The 17,835-nt window shown below is 34.9% G+C and overlaps 1 protein-coding gene across 2 annotated transcripts; it reads left to right on the forward strand.

The window, feature by feature from the left end:
* Positions 1–1,146: 1,146 nt before the first annotated feature.
* LOC306862324 (BOS complex subunit ncln) lies at positions 1,147–12,666 on the forward strand. Of its 2 annotated transcripts, none has more exons than XR_013783554.1 (16): positions 1,147–1,235; positions 2,139–2,323; positions 3,439–3,629; positions 3,812–3,956; positions 6,469–6,566; positions 6,679–6,756; positions 8,317–8,420; positions 8,554–8,642; positions 9,008–9,147; positions 9,253–9,431; positions 9,956–10,043; positions 10,168–10,206; positions 10,399–10,658; positions 10,833–10,886; positions 11,372–11,450; positions 11,619–12,666. XR_013783554.1 is itself a non-coding variant. In XM_079405075.1 (16 exons), the coding sequence occupies exons 2-16, from the start codon at positions 2,167–2,169 to the stop codon at positions 11,673–11,675; spliced, it is 1,671 nt and encodes a 556-aa protein (XP_079261201.1). In that variant the 5' UTR covers positions 1,147–1,235; positions 2,139–2,166; the 3' UTR covers positions 11,676–12,666. The 2 variants fall into 2 exon arrangements, 1 of the variants encoding a protein (XP_079261201.1); XM_079405075.1 differs by having other exon boundaries at positions 10,399–10,571.
* Positions 12,667–17,835: the final 5,169 nt, after the last annotated feature.

Below are 17,835 nucleotides of genomic sequence, written 5' to 3' on the forward strand. Positions count from 1 at the left end.
TTGCTGCTTCTCATATGGATACAACACACAACAACTCCCCAAGCCCATATGCCAAATGCTTACATATTCATTATATTAGACAAATATGTCATACTACACTGCCATGTAAAGGTGCATTCACTCAGTATTTTTGTGTATGTTGAGGTGTCATTGACACCAGCATGAGCATTACACAAATGTTTTCTTTTGCCAATGCCATTGTTAATTTATTCCACAAGGGAAAATGTTCACTTATGGCCATGTTTCAGTGGTATAGCCCTTAGCGTAGCAATAGTTAAACTACAGAATGCCTGTTCAGTAGACCTACCGTAGATGTGTACAATAAATGGAGAATTCGATGGCAAGTTCTCTTAAGCCTGCCGTCTCTAAGCTGTCATGCTTCTTTACAGACGTGCCGTAAGACTGACTGATCTGTGTCTGTCATCCTCTGTGTCTCTGCTTTGGTTATTTGGTTCAAGATAAACACTCTGTTGTGTAATGCCTAATTCACTTTCTGTTACTACACTGAAGTAGAGGATGCCTCAAGTCAAGCTATACAATGGGTCTTGCTATTTATTGTCGGTGGTATGTTTTTAATTTATTGATATACAGGATTTTGATAAACATTTTATTGTTTTGGTTTATTTTCTTTCCTACATTTTTTTTTTTTCTTTTCCCCTTTCTGTCGATAAATATGATTGTAAAGACATGAACAGTTTCCATAGCAGTATTTAATAATGTTTGTTGTTCTGTGTAGTGAATCATATCAGTAAATACATCTGAAACTACAATTGCAACACCCTTGTCCTGCGTATTATTATGCTATCAGAAAAAAAGAAGAAATTAAATAAAACAAATAATGTTTATGAAATTAAATGGTTTTATTTGATCTTTTATTGGTGATATTATACTAATGGGAAAAGAGTCATAAAACAGAATGGGTAGGTATGTCAATTTTGACTGGCTCTTTCCTGTCTTCAACCATATTTCTTCCAATTTTGGGGTTAAGACTTTAGTGACTTAAAACAGGAAATTGTAACAACTGGAAAGCGGGGTGTGGAAGTGTTGTAGGTTGTGTGGGATTGGAGGAGAGCACTGATTAGCCTGGCTTTATCCCGTCTGGGCCAGATGGTGCGCTAGGCTTACCTGCGGGCCTCTCTAAGCCTCATCCTGGCCATGCTTCGGACATCACATCCTGCTCAGAGCACAAGACAGATCGTTTTTCCACACTGAGGAAAATCTAACGTGGACTTTGGGTGAGTTCCAGTCTCAAACTAGGGCCATGTTGGGCCTAGTACTGCTATAATATCTCATTACATCTATTGTACTTTTAATCAAGTTTTACAAATGTCAGCAAATCTCAATATAATTAGTGTATTGATGTGAAGTGCTAAGGCTGTAGTCGATACTCACCAATTTTTGTTATTGCTCATTACATTGTGTCCATATTCTCCGTGATTAAATAACTTGCACCATGCATAATATTGGATCTTTTTAATAAAAAAATGTCTTTTAGCTTTTAGATGTATTGCTATTTGAACACAACCAGTCATAAGGGTGAATTATTTTAAATTTATACATAGTCTGAAAGCTGAATAAATAAGCTTTCCATTGATGTATGGTGTATAGGATAGGACAATATTTGGCTGAGATACAACTGTTTGAGTGTGCAAAAAAATAAAAATATTGAGAAAATCGCCTTTAAAGTTGTCCAAATGAAGTTCTTAGCAATGCATATTGCTAAACAAAAATTAAGTTTTGATATATTTAAAGTAGGAAATTTACAAAATATGTTCATGGAACATGATCTTTACTTAATATCCTAATGATTTTTGGTATAAAAGAAAAATTATCATTTTGACCCATACATTGGCTATTGCTACAAATATACCCATGCTACTTAAAACTGGTTTTGTGGTCGAAAGGTCACATTTATGTTTAAAGCTAATTCTGGCATTTATGCAAGATAATAGTTTATTTAAATGAAAATGTCAGTATTTAAAATAGTTTTTTTATGTCTGATTATTCAGTAGATCAGAGTTTTGCAAACTTTATAGGCCCAGAAACTGCCAATTAAAATAAGTGGATTATAAGGTTTCACACACAGGTTTACACAGAAAAAACAGGTTTATAGTTGTTTTCAATATTCCGTTTTGCAGTTTTCATAGACATCTTTTGAGGACTCAAATGTGGGGTGTCGGCATGACTCTTCGAACCTTGAAAGTGGCGGCACTTCTGCTGCTGTCAGTGCATCTCCTGCATGCGTCTGCCCTGCCGGCTACATCCTCCTATGAGTTCAACGCATACAGGATGCAGCAGTACAATTTACATCAAGACAAACATGGTAACATGCAGTTTAAAGGCATAGTTCACACAACAACTACAATTCTGTTTTCTGTTCTCATATTTAGAGTGATTTTCTTTCCTCTGCCGAACTCAAATGAGATAGTTAAGAAGGAATGTAGGTAACCAAAAATTTTTGGTGCCCATTGAAATACAGACTATGGACAAAATGCATTGGAACATTTTTCAAAATATCTCTATGTTGCACTGAAGAGAAAAGTTATACAGGTTTGGAATGACATGAGAGTGAGGAAAAGTATAAATTACAGCATAATTTTTATTTTTAGGTTAATTATACATTTTAAATGATAAAATACATCTTAATGTCTACAGTTGTGCATTTACCTCAACACATTATTTGCTTATTTCTTTGCAGACTTTTCAAATAATACTTGTGTAACTGGATGAGAAAAATAAAAAGTGAATAATAAATTTAGTTTTTAATCCCATTTTGTGAAAAAAACGCTACCAGTCAAAAGCTTATTTTCTGAATGAAAAAAAACGTTATGCTTACCAAAGTTAATCAAAAATTAATTTAAACAAAAAACAGTAAACAGTACAGTAAAACAGTATTTTTGTGAAATCAATTACTTTTCTTCAGCAAGGATGCATTAAATGGGTCAAAAGTGAGATATTCATCAAAGAATCAACATAAATATTAAGTAGCAAATGGTGTTAACATTGATAATAAAAAGAACCATTGTGAATATTTGATAACCAAGTCAGACTGGAGTAATGGCTGCTAAAAAATTTGTCATGAGGAATAAATGACATTTTAAAGTATATTAAAATAAAAAAATGGTTATTTAAATTGTAATAATATTTCATAACATTGCAGTTCTACTGTATTTTGGATCAAATCATTACAGCATTGGTGAGCATAAGAGACTTCTTTAAAAAAAACAAAAACCTTAGAAAATCCTAATGATGCCAAACATGACTTTTTTTGTCAGACTAAAAATTTAAGAAAAAATCAAGCACAATTTCATTCTGAATTCAGCAATGGCATTTTCTGATTTAATTATGAATGCACTCATTTGAAAAAGGCACACACTAATTTCATTATATCTGTGCAAAGGTGATCATGATATTTAGACTCTGACCTTTGACCCTCAGGTTGCCGTGGAGCTATTGTGGTGGCAGAAGCAAGATCGGCTGTGGATACAAGTTTGACTCGCCGATGTGTGATCATGAAACTGCCTGATTTCTCCACAGAGCGCTACCTAGAGGCCAAAAATCAGAATGCAGCAGCGGTTTTGATACTGCTACCCCAAAACTTCTCTTCAGTACCAGAGGATATTGTGCAGGTCATTCAGGAACATCTCTTGCTGTTATGCCCAATTACGCTTGATGTATAGCTGCTGATTCATTGTTTCTTCCAGTAACTGTAGGTTATTTGTGATCAACAAAGGAAGTAGATTACATTTGATACCTCTCAGTTCTCCAACCTGGTTAGCTAAAGGTCAGAAAATAAATTTCTTGTCTCTAGGGCTTTATGGTGGCTGAATTTCAGGTCCTGCAGAAGGAGACCCTCATGCCTGTGTATGTTGTCCCAGAGGATGACCAGCTGCTCTGTATGTATGAAGAAGTCACTCAGGCTGCAGCAACTAAGTCTGCTTCTGTTCTAGTGAGAGGTGAGAGGAACACTACCGAGTACCAGCAGTCATAAAAAAGACAAAATAATGTAACATTTTGGCTGTAAATGCTGTAGCCACTCAAATGTATTATAGTATGACATATTTAGCAAAAAAAAAAAAAGTAACACACACACACACACACACACACACACACACATATATATATATACAGTGCCGTGAAAGGTTTTTGCCCCTTTCCTGTTTTTTTTGTTTTTTTTTGCATATTTGTCATACTTAAAAGATTCAGATAATCAAACTAATTTTTATATTACACAAAGATAATGCAAGTAAATACAAAATGCAGTTTTTAAATGTTGATTTCATTTATTAAGGGAAAAAAGCTGTCCAAACCTACCTGGCCCTACGTGAAAAATTAATTGCCCCATCCTGTTAAATCAAAGAACTGTGATTAACCACATTATTTTAGAAAGCTGAGTTAAATTTTAACTAGCCTGAGTTGAACCCAAGCCTGATTACTGCCAGACCTGTTGAATCAAGAAATCACTTTAATAGAACCTGTCTGACAAAAGTGAAGCATGCTTAAAGAGCAACACATCACATCATGCTGATCTGAAGAAATTCAAGAACAGATGAGAAACAAAATAGTTGACATGTATCAGTCTGGAAAGTGTTATAAAGCCATTTCTTAGGCTTTGGGACTCCAGCAAACCACGGTCAGAGCCATTATCCACAAATGGAGATAACTTGTAACAGTGGTGAACCTTCCCAGGAGTGGCCGGCCTACCAAAATTACTCCAAAAGCGCAATGATGTCACATCCAGGAGGTCATAAAAGAACCCAGAACAACATCTAAAGAACTACAGGCCTCACTTGCCTAAATTAAGGTCAGTATTCATGATTCAACAATAAGAAAGAGACTGGGCCAAAACACCATCCATGGGAGAGTTCCCAGGCAAAAGCTATTGCTGTTTTCGACCAAAAAGAACACAAAGGCTCGTCTCACATTTGCCAAAAAATATCTGGATTATCCCCAAGAATTTTGGGCAAATATTCTGTGCACTGGTGAGACAAAAGTTGAACTTTTTGGAAAGTGTGTGTTCCGTTACATCTGGCATAAAACCAACACAGCATTTCATTAAAAAACATACCAACAGTCAAACATGGTGGTGGTAGTGTGATGGTCTGGGGCTGCTTTGCAGCTTCAGGACCTGGATGATTTGGCATAATTGATGGAAACATGAATTCTGCACTCTATCAGAAAATCCTGAAGTAGAATGTCCAGCCGTCAGTTTGTGACCTCAAGATCAAGCGCACTTGGGTTATGCAGCAGGACAATGATCCCAAACACACCAGCAAGTCCATCTCTGAATGGCTCAAGAAAAACAAAATTAAGGTTTTGGAGTGGACAAATCAAAGTCCGGACTTAAATCCGATTGAGATGTGCTGTGCATGATCTTAAACAGTCCATTCATGCTAGAAAACCCTCAAATGTGGCTGGATTAAAACAATTCTGCAAAGAAGAGTGGGCCAAAATTCCTCCTCAGCGATGTGAAAGACTCTGTACCAGTTATCGCAAATGCTTGATTGCAGTTGTCGCTGCAAAGGGTGGCACAACCAGTTTTTAGATTTAGAGGACAATTATTTTTCATGTAGGGCCAGGCAGGTTTGGACAGCTTTTTTCCCTTAATAAATAAAATCATTATTTCAAAACTGCATTTTGTATTTACTTGGGTTATTGTGTAATATCAAATTTTGTTTGATGATCTGATTCATTCAAGTGTGACAAATATGCAAAAAGAAAAAAAAGGAAGGGGGCAAAAACGTTTTCACACCACTGTGGATAGCTAGACAGATAGATAGATAGAATACAAAATTAAATTAAACAAAATAATAATAACAAAGAATGCCATTATAGGTGCTTGTGAGTGAATGACTTGCCTAATAAAATAAAATAATTGCACCATTATTAATTAAACACCAATGCTAAGTAAATACTTATGCCTAAAATTAAAATGTATATATTTGAATTGGATATAAAATTTCTATACGAATTACACTGTTTTAACAAAAACTAATTCTCAGTCTTACATACATGAAACAGGAAAGAGATTTATTTTTTTAAAGGCAATGTTTATTATTACCTTTGCATTTGGCTGATTTTATTTAAATATTGAAATTTATAAAAAGATGTATTAATTGAGATGGTTAAGAATTAGCATAATTCTGTTAATTCTGGAAACAATTAAATTGAATCTGTTAAGAAGTATCAACATGGTTAAAATATGATATGAAACAAGCAATATTCAATTTATTAGTACTACAAACTACATTACATTAATTTTTGTTTTTCTTGGTTTGTTTGTTTTAGTTTATTAGTTAGATTAAAACTGCAATCCAAATGGAAATTATATATGCATAAATTATACATACATAAATCTTAGGCCTACATATTTTTTGAGTGTACCAAGTGCTATACTAAGTAAATATTCATCTAAGCAGATTTAGTGTAAATTTTAAGTCATGTGAATCAACTTTCTTTTTTTCTCAGTTCTCCGTAGTATCATCACCACCACTGCCTTCCAAATATTAGTAAGCAACAACTCCCCCATCAAACCTATTACTGATACCACCATCATTACTTTAGAGGTGAGAATGACAGCTACCCACACACAGCAACTCTATCCTTTTCAGTACAACGTAATAGTGTTGGGCTATAATTAAACCTGTCAGTCAAGTCGATTTACTGCTTCATTTCAAGGGAGTACTTCCTGGAGCTGGAGAAGACCCACCCACTATTGTAATTACGGCCCATTATGACTCGTTCGGTCTTGCTCCTGTAAGTCACCCTCATTAATGTCCACACACACACACACACACACACACACACACACACACACACACAGGGAGATCAACTAGATTGAAGGAACCTTTTTGAGTGTATATTAATAAATGTAAATTAATCATTTGTGGTCACATAATATATCACACTCCCCCCAAACATGGTTCTGAATGATTAATGTATGTTGCCTATTGGCATGGTTCACTTAACTGTGGGAACTGACCTTTTCAAACCTTGGTCAGAAATGAACATATTCACATTGCCGGCCCCTCAAAGCCCCACCTGTGAAAACTGAATTGAATTTAGCGTTGGGAACTGATAATTGTAATTCAGAACTGCCACAGCTTTATTCAGTGTGAAACATACAGTATTGTATACCAGAATGAATGACTCTCATGACTCATTTTAGTGAATCAAAAACATGCAGCACAACCAGTCCAATTCCCAAAAGAATGAGTTTTATGAGTCAGTTCTTTTTAATGAATCAAAAAACATGCAGTGCAGCCTATCCAATTCCTGAACAAATAATTTTATGAGCCGGTTCTTTTTAGTGAATCAAAACCAAATCAAAAAAGCATTATCAATGTAATGTAGTATGATTTGCAACTAACGACACTTATGAGTTAGTTGTTTTTTGGGTTACACTTTATTTCGATAGTCCACTTTAGACATTCTACTAACTATAAGTAACTTTATTAACTACATGTCAACTAATTCTCATTAATTTGCAACTGCATGTCTACTAACTCTCAGTAGGGTAGGTTTAGGGTTAGTAGAGTAAGTTGACATATACTTGCAAAGTTCTTATAGTCAGTATGTTGTATGTTGTGGACCCATCAAAATAAAGTGTTAGAAGATATTAAGTAGACCGTCTACTAATACTCTAATGACTGCTAGTTAACATGTAGTTGCAAAATTACTTACTGTCAGTAGAATGTCTAAAGTGGACTATCGAAAAAAAGTGTTACTGTTTTTTGTGAATCAGAAACATACAGTGCAATCAGTCCAGTCCCCAAACTAATGACTCTTATGAATCTGTTCTTTTTAGTAAATCACAACCAAATGAATGACGCTCATAAATTTTTAAAAATTGAATCATATCCATGGAACACGACCGGTCTAGTCCAACAGATTCCATAACCAATTACTCTTTGACTCTTTAAAAAAAACAAAAAAGAAAAAAAAAAAAGAATCTGGATCACTGAATTCCGTATGATTCCCATGCATAATTGAATTTATGCTGTGTTGAAATCCAGTACCTTTGATTTAAGTACCAGTAATGATACTGTGGTAATCTTGTAATCACAGCAAAGCATTTTATTACAACTGTGTTTTATGGGTTCAGATGGTAAAATTTCCCACTGGTAATAATGAGTTTTACAGTCACCACCTGGCAGATCACATCCATTCACAAAGTGAAACAATGTACTTGGCTGTATGCTTAGTATATTGCTGATACTTGAGCTATCGCTTCTTTACCAAAAATAATAGGGATGCTTTTGATATTTTTTTCTTAAAGTACATGACTTTTTCTTTTTCCTGTGTATGTGTATTTAGTGGCTGGCGTATGGTGCAGACTCTAATGGCAGTGGCGTCACTGTTCTTCTTGAGCTGGTTCGACTCTTTCATCACCTCTACAGCGACCCACGAAGCCAGGCTCCGTTAGTTTTTTCTGTAGTTTATAAACTACTATGTTTGTATTGGGAAAATAATTTAAAAACCGGCAACATGAACACAATAGCTTGCACTACCTGATTCATATTCATAATTTTTTTTTTAATCAATATCTTGCAGTTACCATCTTTTATTCTCCCTGACTGGTGGTGGTAAATATAATTTCCTGGGCACCAAGCGCTGGCTGGAAGAAAATATGGACCATGCAGGTGCGTGAATTATTACCAAAATGTATTCTTGACACGTATTTCACTCGTATCATTTGGTCATAAAAATAAAGATTCTTTATTGGCATCTATGGTTCCATAAAGAACATTTAAAATCTATGGAAACTTTGCATTCAACAACAGTTTCTTTATAGCAGAAAATGGTTCTTTAGATTTTTAAAATGTTGTTCACACTAAGAAAAAATGCTTCTTTTAAGAACTGTTCACTGAAAGGTTCTTTGGGAACCAAAAATGTGTCTTCTATTGCATCACTGCGAAAAGCCCTTTTTGGAATCTTTATTTAGAAGAATTATGAGCCCTCATACAATAAAAACACCAAAGTTTGAAGTCTGGATCTGTCTTTGCAGAATCCAGCCTTTTGCATGACAACGTAGCGTTTGTTCTATGTCTGGACTCTCTTGGAACTGGAGACGAGCTTTTCTTGCATGTTTCACGACCACCTAAGCCTGGAACACCTCAGTACAGCTTCATTCAACAGCTGGAGCAGGTTAGGATGAGTTGGATTCAGTCGATGTTCTATGAAAATACTGTTTTGAACTTAAATGTTGATTGTCAGTTGACCCTCTTGAACATTTTTCCTTTGTCTTTTCAGATCATCTCTACCAGGTTCCCCTGGGTGAGATTTGGAACTGTCCATAAGAAGATCAACTTGCAGGAGGCCACCTTGGCTTGGGAGCACGAGCGCTACGGAATGAAACGTATCCCAGGATTCACTCTGTCGCACATTGAGAACCCTAAATCTGAGCTAAGAGGATCTATATTGGACACCATGTGAGAAGAACCTAACAATTTTTTTCAAAAGTTTAGAAAATTCCATTCTGGAACTTCAGTCAGATGTAGTCAATGAATCAGCCTCTCCATTCCACCAAGATATAAAAATAGCATTCTTGCATGATAAATTAACAACTGAAACCTGCTTGAAGCTGAATATGGGGTAAACTTGAATAACCCGCTTGAACTTCACATTTAATAGCTGCCTTTTGAATGTGTAAAATGATTGACTGGTGGAAAGAGCCTCAAAATCTTCTGATTGGCTGAACAGATTCAGAGTGTGGTCTACAGTCTCTCTCTTTTTTTTAAACTAATTTAGTGATATCTGTCAGATTATATGTATATTTTCCAGTGCCATTCCATGAAAAATCTCCTTTTAGACCTTTAAAACATCTTTAATCCTTGAAAACAAGTGTGAATAAGGTTATCTGTCCAATGCAGCTCTGTTATAGCAGACATTTCCGAATACATTTTAAATGATAGATGCACCGCTTCTCATCTCACTGTTATTTCTGTATATTTAGGGCACAGGTGGACATCAGAAAACTCAAGCGGAACACCATTATGGTTGCTGAGTCTTTGGCAAGATTCATGTACAATCTTTCAGACAAGGCGAGTCAAACATTTGGAGTGTCTTGCCAAATTTAAACGTTCACTTTAACCTTGAAAGCACACACACACACACCACTTTTGTCTTTGTTTGCACTTTTCATTAATACATACTTTTTTTCTGTAGGGGTCTGCTAAGGACATGCAGGTTTTCAAGGGTAGTTTGGTAATACATTTTTTTCTACTCAAGAAAAAATTCTATGAAAGAAGACTTTACTGTCAGTTTTGATCAATTTAATGTATCCTTGTTAAATAAAAGTGCTAATTTATAAAAAAAAAAATTACTCACCCTAAAAGTTTGAACTTCAGTACGTTTATAAAGTAAACCTAAAACTGTGCACCCTTATTTGCTATGTAGGATATTCAAGACAGCCGTTTGTCTGCATTGATGTCCATGATCACGTCTGTTCCACGAGCCGTTCAGCTGATGGACCGAGAGCCAGAACACACACTCCTGATCAGCAGCCTGGAGCAAGAGTTCAAACACTATCTACAGCAGGTCCATAGACACACGTTCCACCTAGACCGAAGGTACACACACACAGACATGGCCAAAATATTTCACCTCATCAATGGCCTGAAGCAAGACTTCAAAAGACTTCTGTAGCAGGTTTACAGGTGCAGATTTCAAATACGCATAAATTCACAGAGCCAGGATTTTTCTTTTTAACCTGCCTGTAGCAAATGTTCAAACAATGTTTACCAACACACTTTCTGAAAACTACAAACCCACACCTACCCAAACACACACAGATACAGACATATTAAGCCTGTTTTGTCTGACTTTTCTAGGGATCCTGAAATCACATTCTTTGATCAAATGAAACAGCCAATGATGATGTACAGGTGAGTCTTCTCATTTGTTGTTTTGAGGCTTTGAAGATGGTTTTAAAGTCAACCTGAAACAGCATTAACAACCCTTTTTATATTAGTAATATGGTGCATTTCCAAATGATAACGTAAATAAGGTTAACTTAAAATCCCTTATTGTTCTGTTGTTATTGTTCTATTATTATTTTTTTTTTTTTCGAGAGTTTTAAATTTTTCCATTATATCTTCCTTTGGTTACTTTAGTTTTTGTATTTTCCAGTTTCTACATTCAGTGTATTAACTTTGTATATTCGTTTTTATTTTATTTTAGTTTAGTTTAATACATTTTTTTAATAATTAATACGTTTTTTAATAAGTTTTAAAAAATAATAATAAACAATGTATTAAGAACTAAAACTAAAATGAATTGAAAGAGTGGTTATGAAATCATTTAAAAATAATTGCAAATTTGTTAATTTTTGAATTTTATTAATTTTCATTTTACTCTTCACCTTTTTTAGGGTGAAGCCTGCCGCCTTTGACCTGTTTTTGGGTGGCTGTATAGCTGGATACCTTGGAGTAGTTTATTATTCAATCCAGGTGAGCCGTGGGTAATGTATACCAAACTAATTAGAGAGCTGGGGTCAGTATGCTAATTATACCTGCATAGGTTGAAATTGAAAGTCTATCAGTAATCAGAATCTGTAATCCCATATTTGTTTAATGTGTCTTGGTTAATTTATTTTAATCTTTTCTTTTTGTTTGCAGACCTTTGGCAATGTGTACAATAAACTGAAAGCAACCGTGAAAGCCAAGCACCAATAAATTGGAGTAAAGCAGACACATCAAAGAACCAGTGCACAGAGATGTCTACAACACAGGCTATGTAATGCCTGTGAGGACTGAACATTTTTGGAATTCACATCTAGAATTTAAAGTGGCTACCTTGATCACTTCTCTCTTTTAGTAGTTGGCTACTTTGCTCATTCTGCAATCAGAAATCCTTTTGGAAGTTGACTGTATGTTTACACTTTGGTCAATGAAGGAAAAGAGAATTAATTAGATGATTACCCATGTAAATTTGATATGTCGGGAGTAGAACAGAACTCATGGATAAGTTATGAGTCGCTTATGAAAGGAACCTGCTGCCAAGTAAGAGTGAGCAGGACTGGGTCACCTATATGTAGTGGAATTATAGTCACTGAACACCTATATGAAATAGAAGCTTTTGAACACCAGTTGATGTTGACTGTTTTGTTAAAGGACTGGTTCACTCAAAAATGAAAATTTAAACTCCAGTTACCAATATGTAAATGCGTTTATTTTGTTAATCGGAACAGATTTGGAGAAGTTTAACATTCCATCACTTGCTCATTGGATCCTCAACAGTGAATGGGTGCCGTCAGAATGAGAGTCCAAACAGCTGATAAAAACATCACAATAATCCAAAAGTAATGCATATGACTCCAGAGTCCATCAATTAATGTCTTGTGAAGTTGAAAGCTGTGTCTGTAATAAAGAAATCGATCATTAATTATTGTTGTCTCCAGTGAAAAGTCATCTCGCAACAGATCAAGCACCGTTTAGAAGCAAAATCAGTCGAAAAACAAATATGAAGGTGGATTTTATTATGACTTATGGCCAAATACATTTTTTTCACTTCACATGATGTTAACTGATGGACTGCAGTCGTATGGATTACTTGAGGATTATTGAGATGTTTTTGTCAGTTGTTTGGACTCTCATCTGACAGCACCCATAGGTTATTTCTTTATGTGAGTGATTATTAAAAAAGTAGAACTTGACAGAAACCGCCCTTTAGACCCATTTTGTGTCATTAATTATGTATGGAACATTTTTCCCTGTGGAACTATCTGAGTAACCTGAAAGCTGTCCTGTGCATAATACGTTTCTGACGGGATATTTGATTTACTTGGGTTGGCACGGCCACAGAGGATATTTTGTGCTGCTGACAGTGCCTAACGCTCCGTTAAATGAGGACTCTCTTGATTATCTCTTAGGAATGAAGAACTCCTTTCATTTATACAGTCATCCACAATATATCTACTATGATGACGTGAGAAAATTCCCCTAATGTATCAAATCGTTATACTCTACTGTGGAATTTAATATCTGAACATTAACATTCTGAAGTTACAGCTGTAGATTCATTCATAAAAAAAGAAAATTAATTGTGTTCAGTATTCTTGAGTGCAGACTATTCAAAGATCAACAAAGTAAGGTGTTTTTTAAAGAAATTAATACTTGTGTTCAGCAAGTACACATTAATAATGAAAAATACATTTATTACAGTTTCCATTAACATATTTAGCAGCGCAACTGTTTGCAGCATCGATAATAATAATAAATGTTTCTTAAGCACCAAATCAGCATAGAATGATCTTTTCAGAAAGATCATACACTGAAGACTGGAGTAATGTCTGCTGAAAATTCAGCTTTAGCATCACATTAATAAATTACATTTTAAACTATATTAAATTAGAAAACGGCTAATTTTAATAATATTAAATACCGTTGTTTTTATGATCAAATAAATTCTGGCATGGTGATTTAATTTAAATCAAATATGAGATATTAAAAAGCCACATTTATCCATTGTTATTTCTCTCTCTCTCTCTCTATATATATATTAAAGAAAATACTTCCTATCCTACACAACTATTTGCTAATATCTTTTATCTTTTTCAAAAGTGTATGAATGCTAAGTAAATAATAAGATCCATAGTTTTCATTTAAATTTAGGATTTTTAATTTTTATTTTATTTCTGTACGTCTATGCAAAAGTAACATTCCTATTTTCCAGTTCTATTTCTGGCATTTCTCCAGACCAACAAACAGATCTCACCTCACCTGTTCAACTCTCAGTCAGGCCCCGCTGAACAGGGGCCTCAAAAAACACACAGGATCTAAGGCTTGAATTATTGATCACTGGCTGAGGGGGGAATGAAACCTGGGGCGGTTCAATCCTGGTGACAGACGGATGTCTGTGCAGATTATCCAGTCACCAGCTCTTTTTCTCTCCTCACTGGAGCGTGTAATACAGAAAAGGACCAGAACGCCAGAATGACATCACATGTGATTGATTAGGACATGCTTTGTATGTACTCCGATTTCAAATGTGATCTAAACCTTTTGTTTGATCTCAATGTCAGTGACAGCCAAAAAGGGCAGAGTGATAAATGGATGAAAGAAAAGTTGAAAGAAACATGCTGTCATTTTTTTTCTCAACTTATATTGTTACAAACCTGAGAATGAGTTAATAATTGCAGAATTTTCATTTTTGAGTCAATAAATCCCAATACTCCATGGAAAGATGAAAGGACTGAGGGATTAAGATAGAGAAAAGAGGAAGAGGAGCATGACAGCACTAGAGCAAAGGTGCTGATGAGAGGGAGGGAGTGAGGTAGGGTTGATCAGTCTATGAGCTGCAGACACACTCTCACCGTACACCGGGGAAATGGGTCTTCAGTTACACTTCAGCAGCACCTACTCAGAGGAGTTCAGTTACCCGGCTCGGGTCAAACCCACCCGGCCCAGACCATCCTCTGCATATCGCAGGAACAATCCTCATCCACGGCCGGTAAGAGCTTCCTGAAATACTTTAACACATGATCGTCACCATAAATGAGCATTTGTTCTATTTATGTGGGTCTCTTTTTAGCATTATGGGTTTTATATTTCCTTTGTATATACATTTTGTCATTTTATATAGATAGAGCTATATATTCACTTAATTTGAAGTTGATAAATTTTCTTAAAAGTCTCCATGGCTCACCAAGGCTGCATTTGTTTGGTAAAAAAATGCAATATATAGCCTACAATGAAATAGTGAAATATTATTACAGTTTTCAGCAGTCATTACTCCAGTCTTTAGTGTCACATAATCCTTCAGAAATCATTCTAATATATATCAACATATATATTTTGAACATACATATTTTGATGAACAAATGTTCAAACGTTTTTGATCATATCAAAGAAATTATAATTGCAAATTTATATTTTAGAAGATGGAGATGAATAATAAGCATTTATGCCTTATTTTGCTATAAGCATCTAACCACAAGAAAATTTGGAATCAAAGTCTTTTGTGGAGGTTAATGTAGCGTATAGGATGTAAAGTGAAATGTATAGCTCTTAAGGTGCGTTACATTCATTATTTACTTGTTTTGACATTTTGTAAGGTGTTTGTTTGTTTCCATTCCCTCAATTAGCATTATTTCACTGCTAATGTGTGAATGACTCACACCAGAATGAGCAAAACAATTGGGTTAAAATGCAATATTGAGGTAAGAAAAGCACTGTAAACAACAACCAACATTTTTTTCAATTAACTTGAATTTAACTGCCCTGACAAAACATTAATAATTCACCAGCCCAGAGAACATTGTAGCCACTTGATTCTGCAAAACAACCTACATGAGGGGGGCCTTGTACAGGAGGCTCCGGTTACACTGTTTCCAAACCACTGAACAGGGATCAGAGGTTGGGATCGACTCTCACTATGTTAGCAAAACAATCTAACCTCTGCTGGGTCAGTGTTACAGGCTATTAAGTGCCACTTAGGTTTGGTTTTCTGAATCCCTTTTGCCACTCAGGACTTCCTGATGCCAAGAACGCTGCAGACTGGATACGGCTCAAGGAAATACTTTCAGACAACAACTCCTTCTACCTCTTTTCTACCTCCAGTCAGACACATATCAGTCCAGTATCCAGGTATCAATACAATCTGTGTCACTACAGCTGAGGTCAAAAAAATCACTGTCGTTGCTCAAATCAGTGTTGTTGCAAATACTTGAGTGTTTAGTACCTGTTCCAGACTAATATATTTGCATATATTGGAACATAATATGATATATATCTACAGTATATCACTATTTTCTGTATTCACTTTAAGAAGTACAAACAGCACATGGACAGTCAATGCAGAGCTCATCACAAAGAGACTCCAAACCACCTGTGGTCTCGTCTGCAGTTTGGACACTGCCACCTGCTGCCTTGCTTCTCAAACCACAACCAAACAACTTTGCTCATGCAACAATCCCAAACACACAAGGGTAATGCTTTTGTAATTCCATATTTGAAATGCATGGGCATTGCATAATTAGTTTTAGTTTAACCTAAATGTTATTTTATGACATTGTTTTATGTTTTTGTATACCTGAACTGTACTATTTTTCTGACTATCAGTTTATGACCAGATCATGCTATGATTTTGTCCTAAAGTTCATATCTGCCATACTTTTTAGGATAATTTCTTCTTTGTACTCAGGAAATATTCAGACACAGATCGTATCAGATCAGCTTGGAACCAACAGATGGACATCATGCCATCTATAAAAACCTTCAAACCCCAGGTTACCTATCATCACAGACCACGCTCAAAATCCACTACTGATTGCAGGTATTTTATTCCAAAATCTGGAGAGAAAAAAAGCAAGCAAACAAATAAATCAAAACAATAATATAACTAACTAAATAAACAAGGCTCACCAAGGCTGCATTTGATCATGCAGTAAAACAGTAACATTTTAAAATATTACTATAATTTAAAATAAATTGTTTATATTTGACTATATTTAAAACATCAATTTATTCCAGTATTTATTCCATGATAATGCTGAATTTTCTATTAGTCTCCAGTGTCACGATCTTTTAGAAATCATTCTAATATTCTGATTTGGTGCTAAAGAAGCATTTCTTATTTTAAAAAGTCATTAATAAAATAAAACAAAACAATATAACAAAATAAAATGCATAAATACACAAATCAAGTACATAAATAAATAAGCCAAAACAATTTTAACTAACACACTGTAAAAAAAAAAAAAGTTGAGCCAACTTAAAATTTTAAGGCAACCAGCTTTTTGAGTTCTCTCAACTTATTTTTGTAGGAGATTCTCAACTTTTTGTTGCATAAACTTAAAACAACATGTTGGGAAAACTCAAAAATCTGCTGAAGCTGGTTGCCTTAAAATTTTAAGTTGGCTCAACTTTTTTTTTTTTTACAATGCAGCAGGCACTAGAGATTGATCAGATTTAAAACATATTATAACTGAATGTTTTGATTCAGTCCTTTTTCATTCTGCTCAGCTGTAAATGTGTGTTTCAGCATAAACATGGCTCTGTTGTTGATGCATCTGAATGTCTAAGATTATCCTTTTAAATCCAGATGTTTTGGTTTGCAGTGAAGGACACAGCTGTTTCCATGTGGTGAAGCCATATAAAGTTAGACACTACATCATCCACCCAGAGTTTGTGTCAGAAGTAAAACAATACTAAAAGCCACAGTGTTGGGTATTTTATATCTATTTTTTATTTATTTATTGTCAGTTTAATAATGTAATTTTACAGTGTATTACTGAGGTAGCCTATGTGTTTGGAGATCCTGCCTTGTAAAATATGTTTGGGTGCAGCTTCATTTTATTGACTGTATAATGCAGGGGTGGCAAACTCAGTTCCTGGAGGGCCGCAACCCTGCTCCAACTCACATACCGTGTAGTTTTCAAATTAGCTGCATCAGCTGTGTTTAATTAGGGTTGCGTCTAAAATGTGCAGGGCTGTGGCCCTCCAGGAACTGAGTCTGACACCCCTGGTATAATGTATTTTTGGATCTAAATGTGCATTACATGACAAATAAACAACGTTTATGATGTGCCTGTTAAATGTTTATTTTGTCTTACAAACATTACCATGGGAAGCATAGTAGCCTAAGTACAACATACCCTATTCAAGCTTTTTCATAAAATAGGTTTAAAAAATAGGTCAAATACATTAAAATGGGTAGCTTTTTTCGAACTCACACCAGTTCAAATATTAATATAAAATATAAAACATTTCAAAAACTATTTTAAATATTTACTGAATTCAAAACCATTATAGGCTACATTTTGTATTATTATTTAAAAATGGCTAAAATATACTTCCTTTAAAATAAAATGTGCTAGTAATTAGAATATGGAAA

This window comes from Barbus barbus (genome assembly GCF_936440315.1).
Source record: "Barbus barbus genome assembly, chromosome: 43".
NCBI lineage: Eukaryota > Metazoa > Chordata > Actinopteri > Cypriniformes > Cyprinidae > Barbus > Barbus barbus.

Excerpts from the sequence above, each read along its gene's own strand:
- LOC306862324 (XM_079405075.1), top strand. The coding sequence starts at position 2,167 with ATGTGGGGTGTCGGCATGACTCTTCGAACCTTGAAAGTGGCGGCACTT. Across the intron at positions 8,421-8,553 it reads GACCCACGAAGCCAGGCTCC|TTACCATCTTTTATTCTCCC; the intron begins GTTAGTTTTTTC and ends AATATCTTGCAG. Across the intron at positions 11,451-11,618 it reads TAGTTTATTATTCAATCCAG|ACCTTTGGCAATGTGTACAA; the intron begins GTGAGCCGTGGG and ends TTTTGTTTGCAG.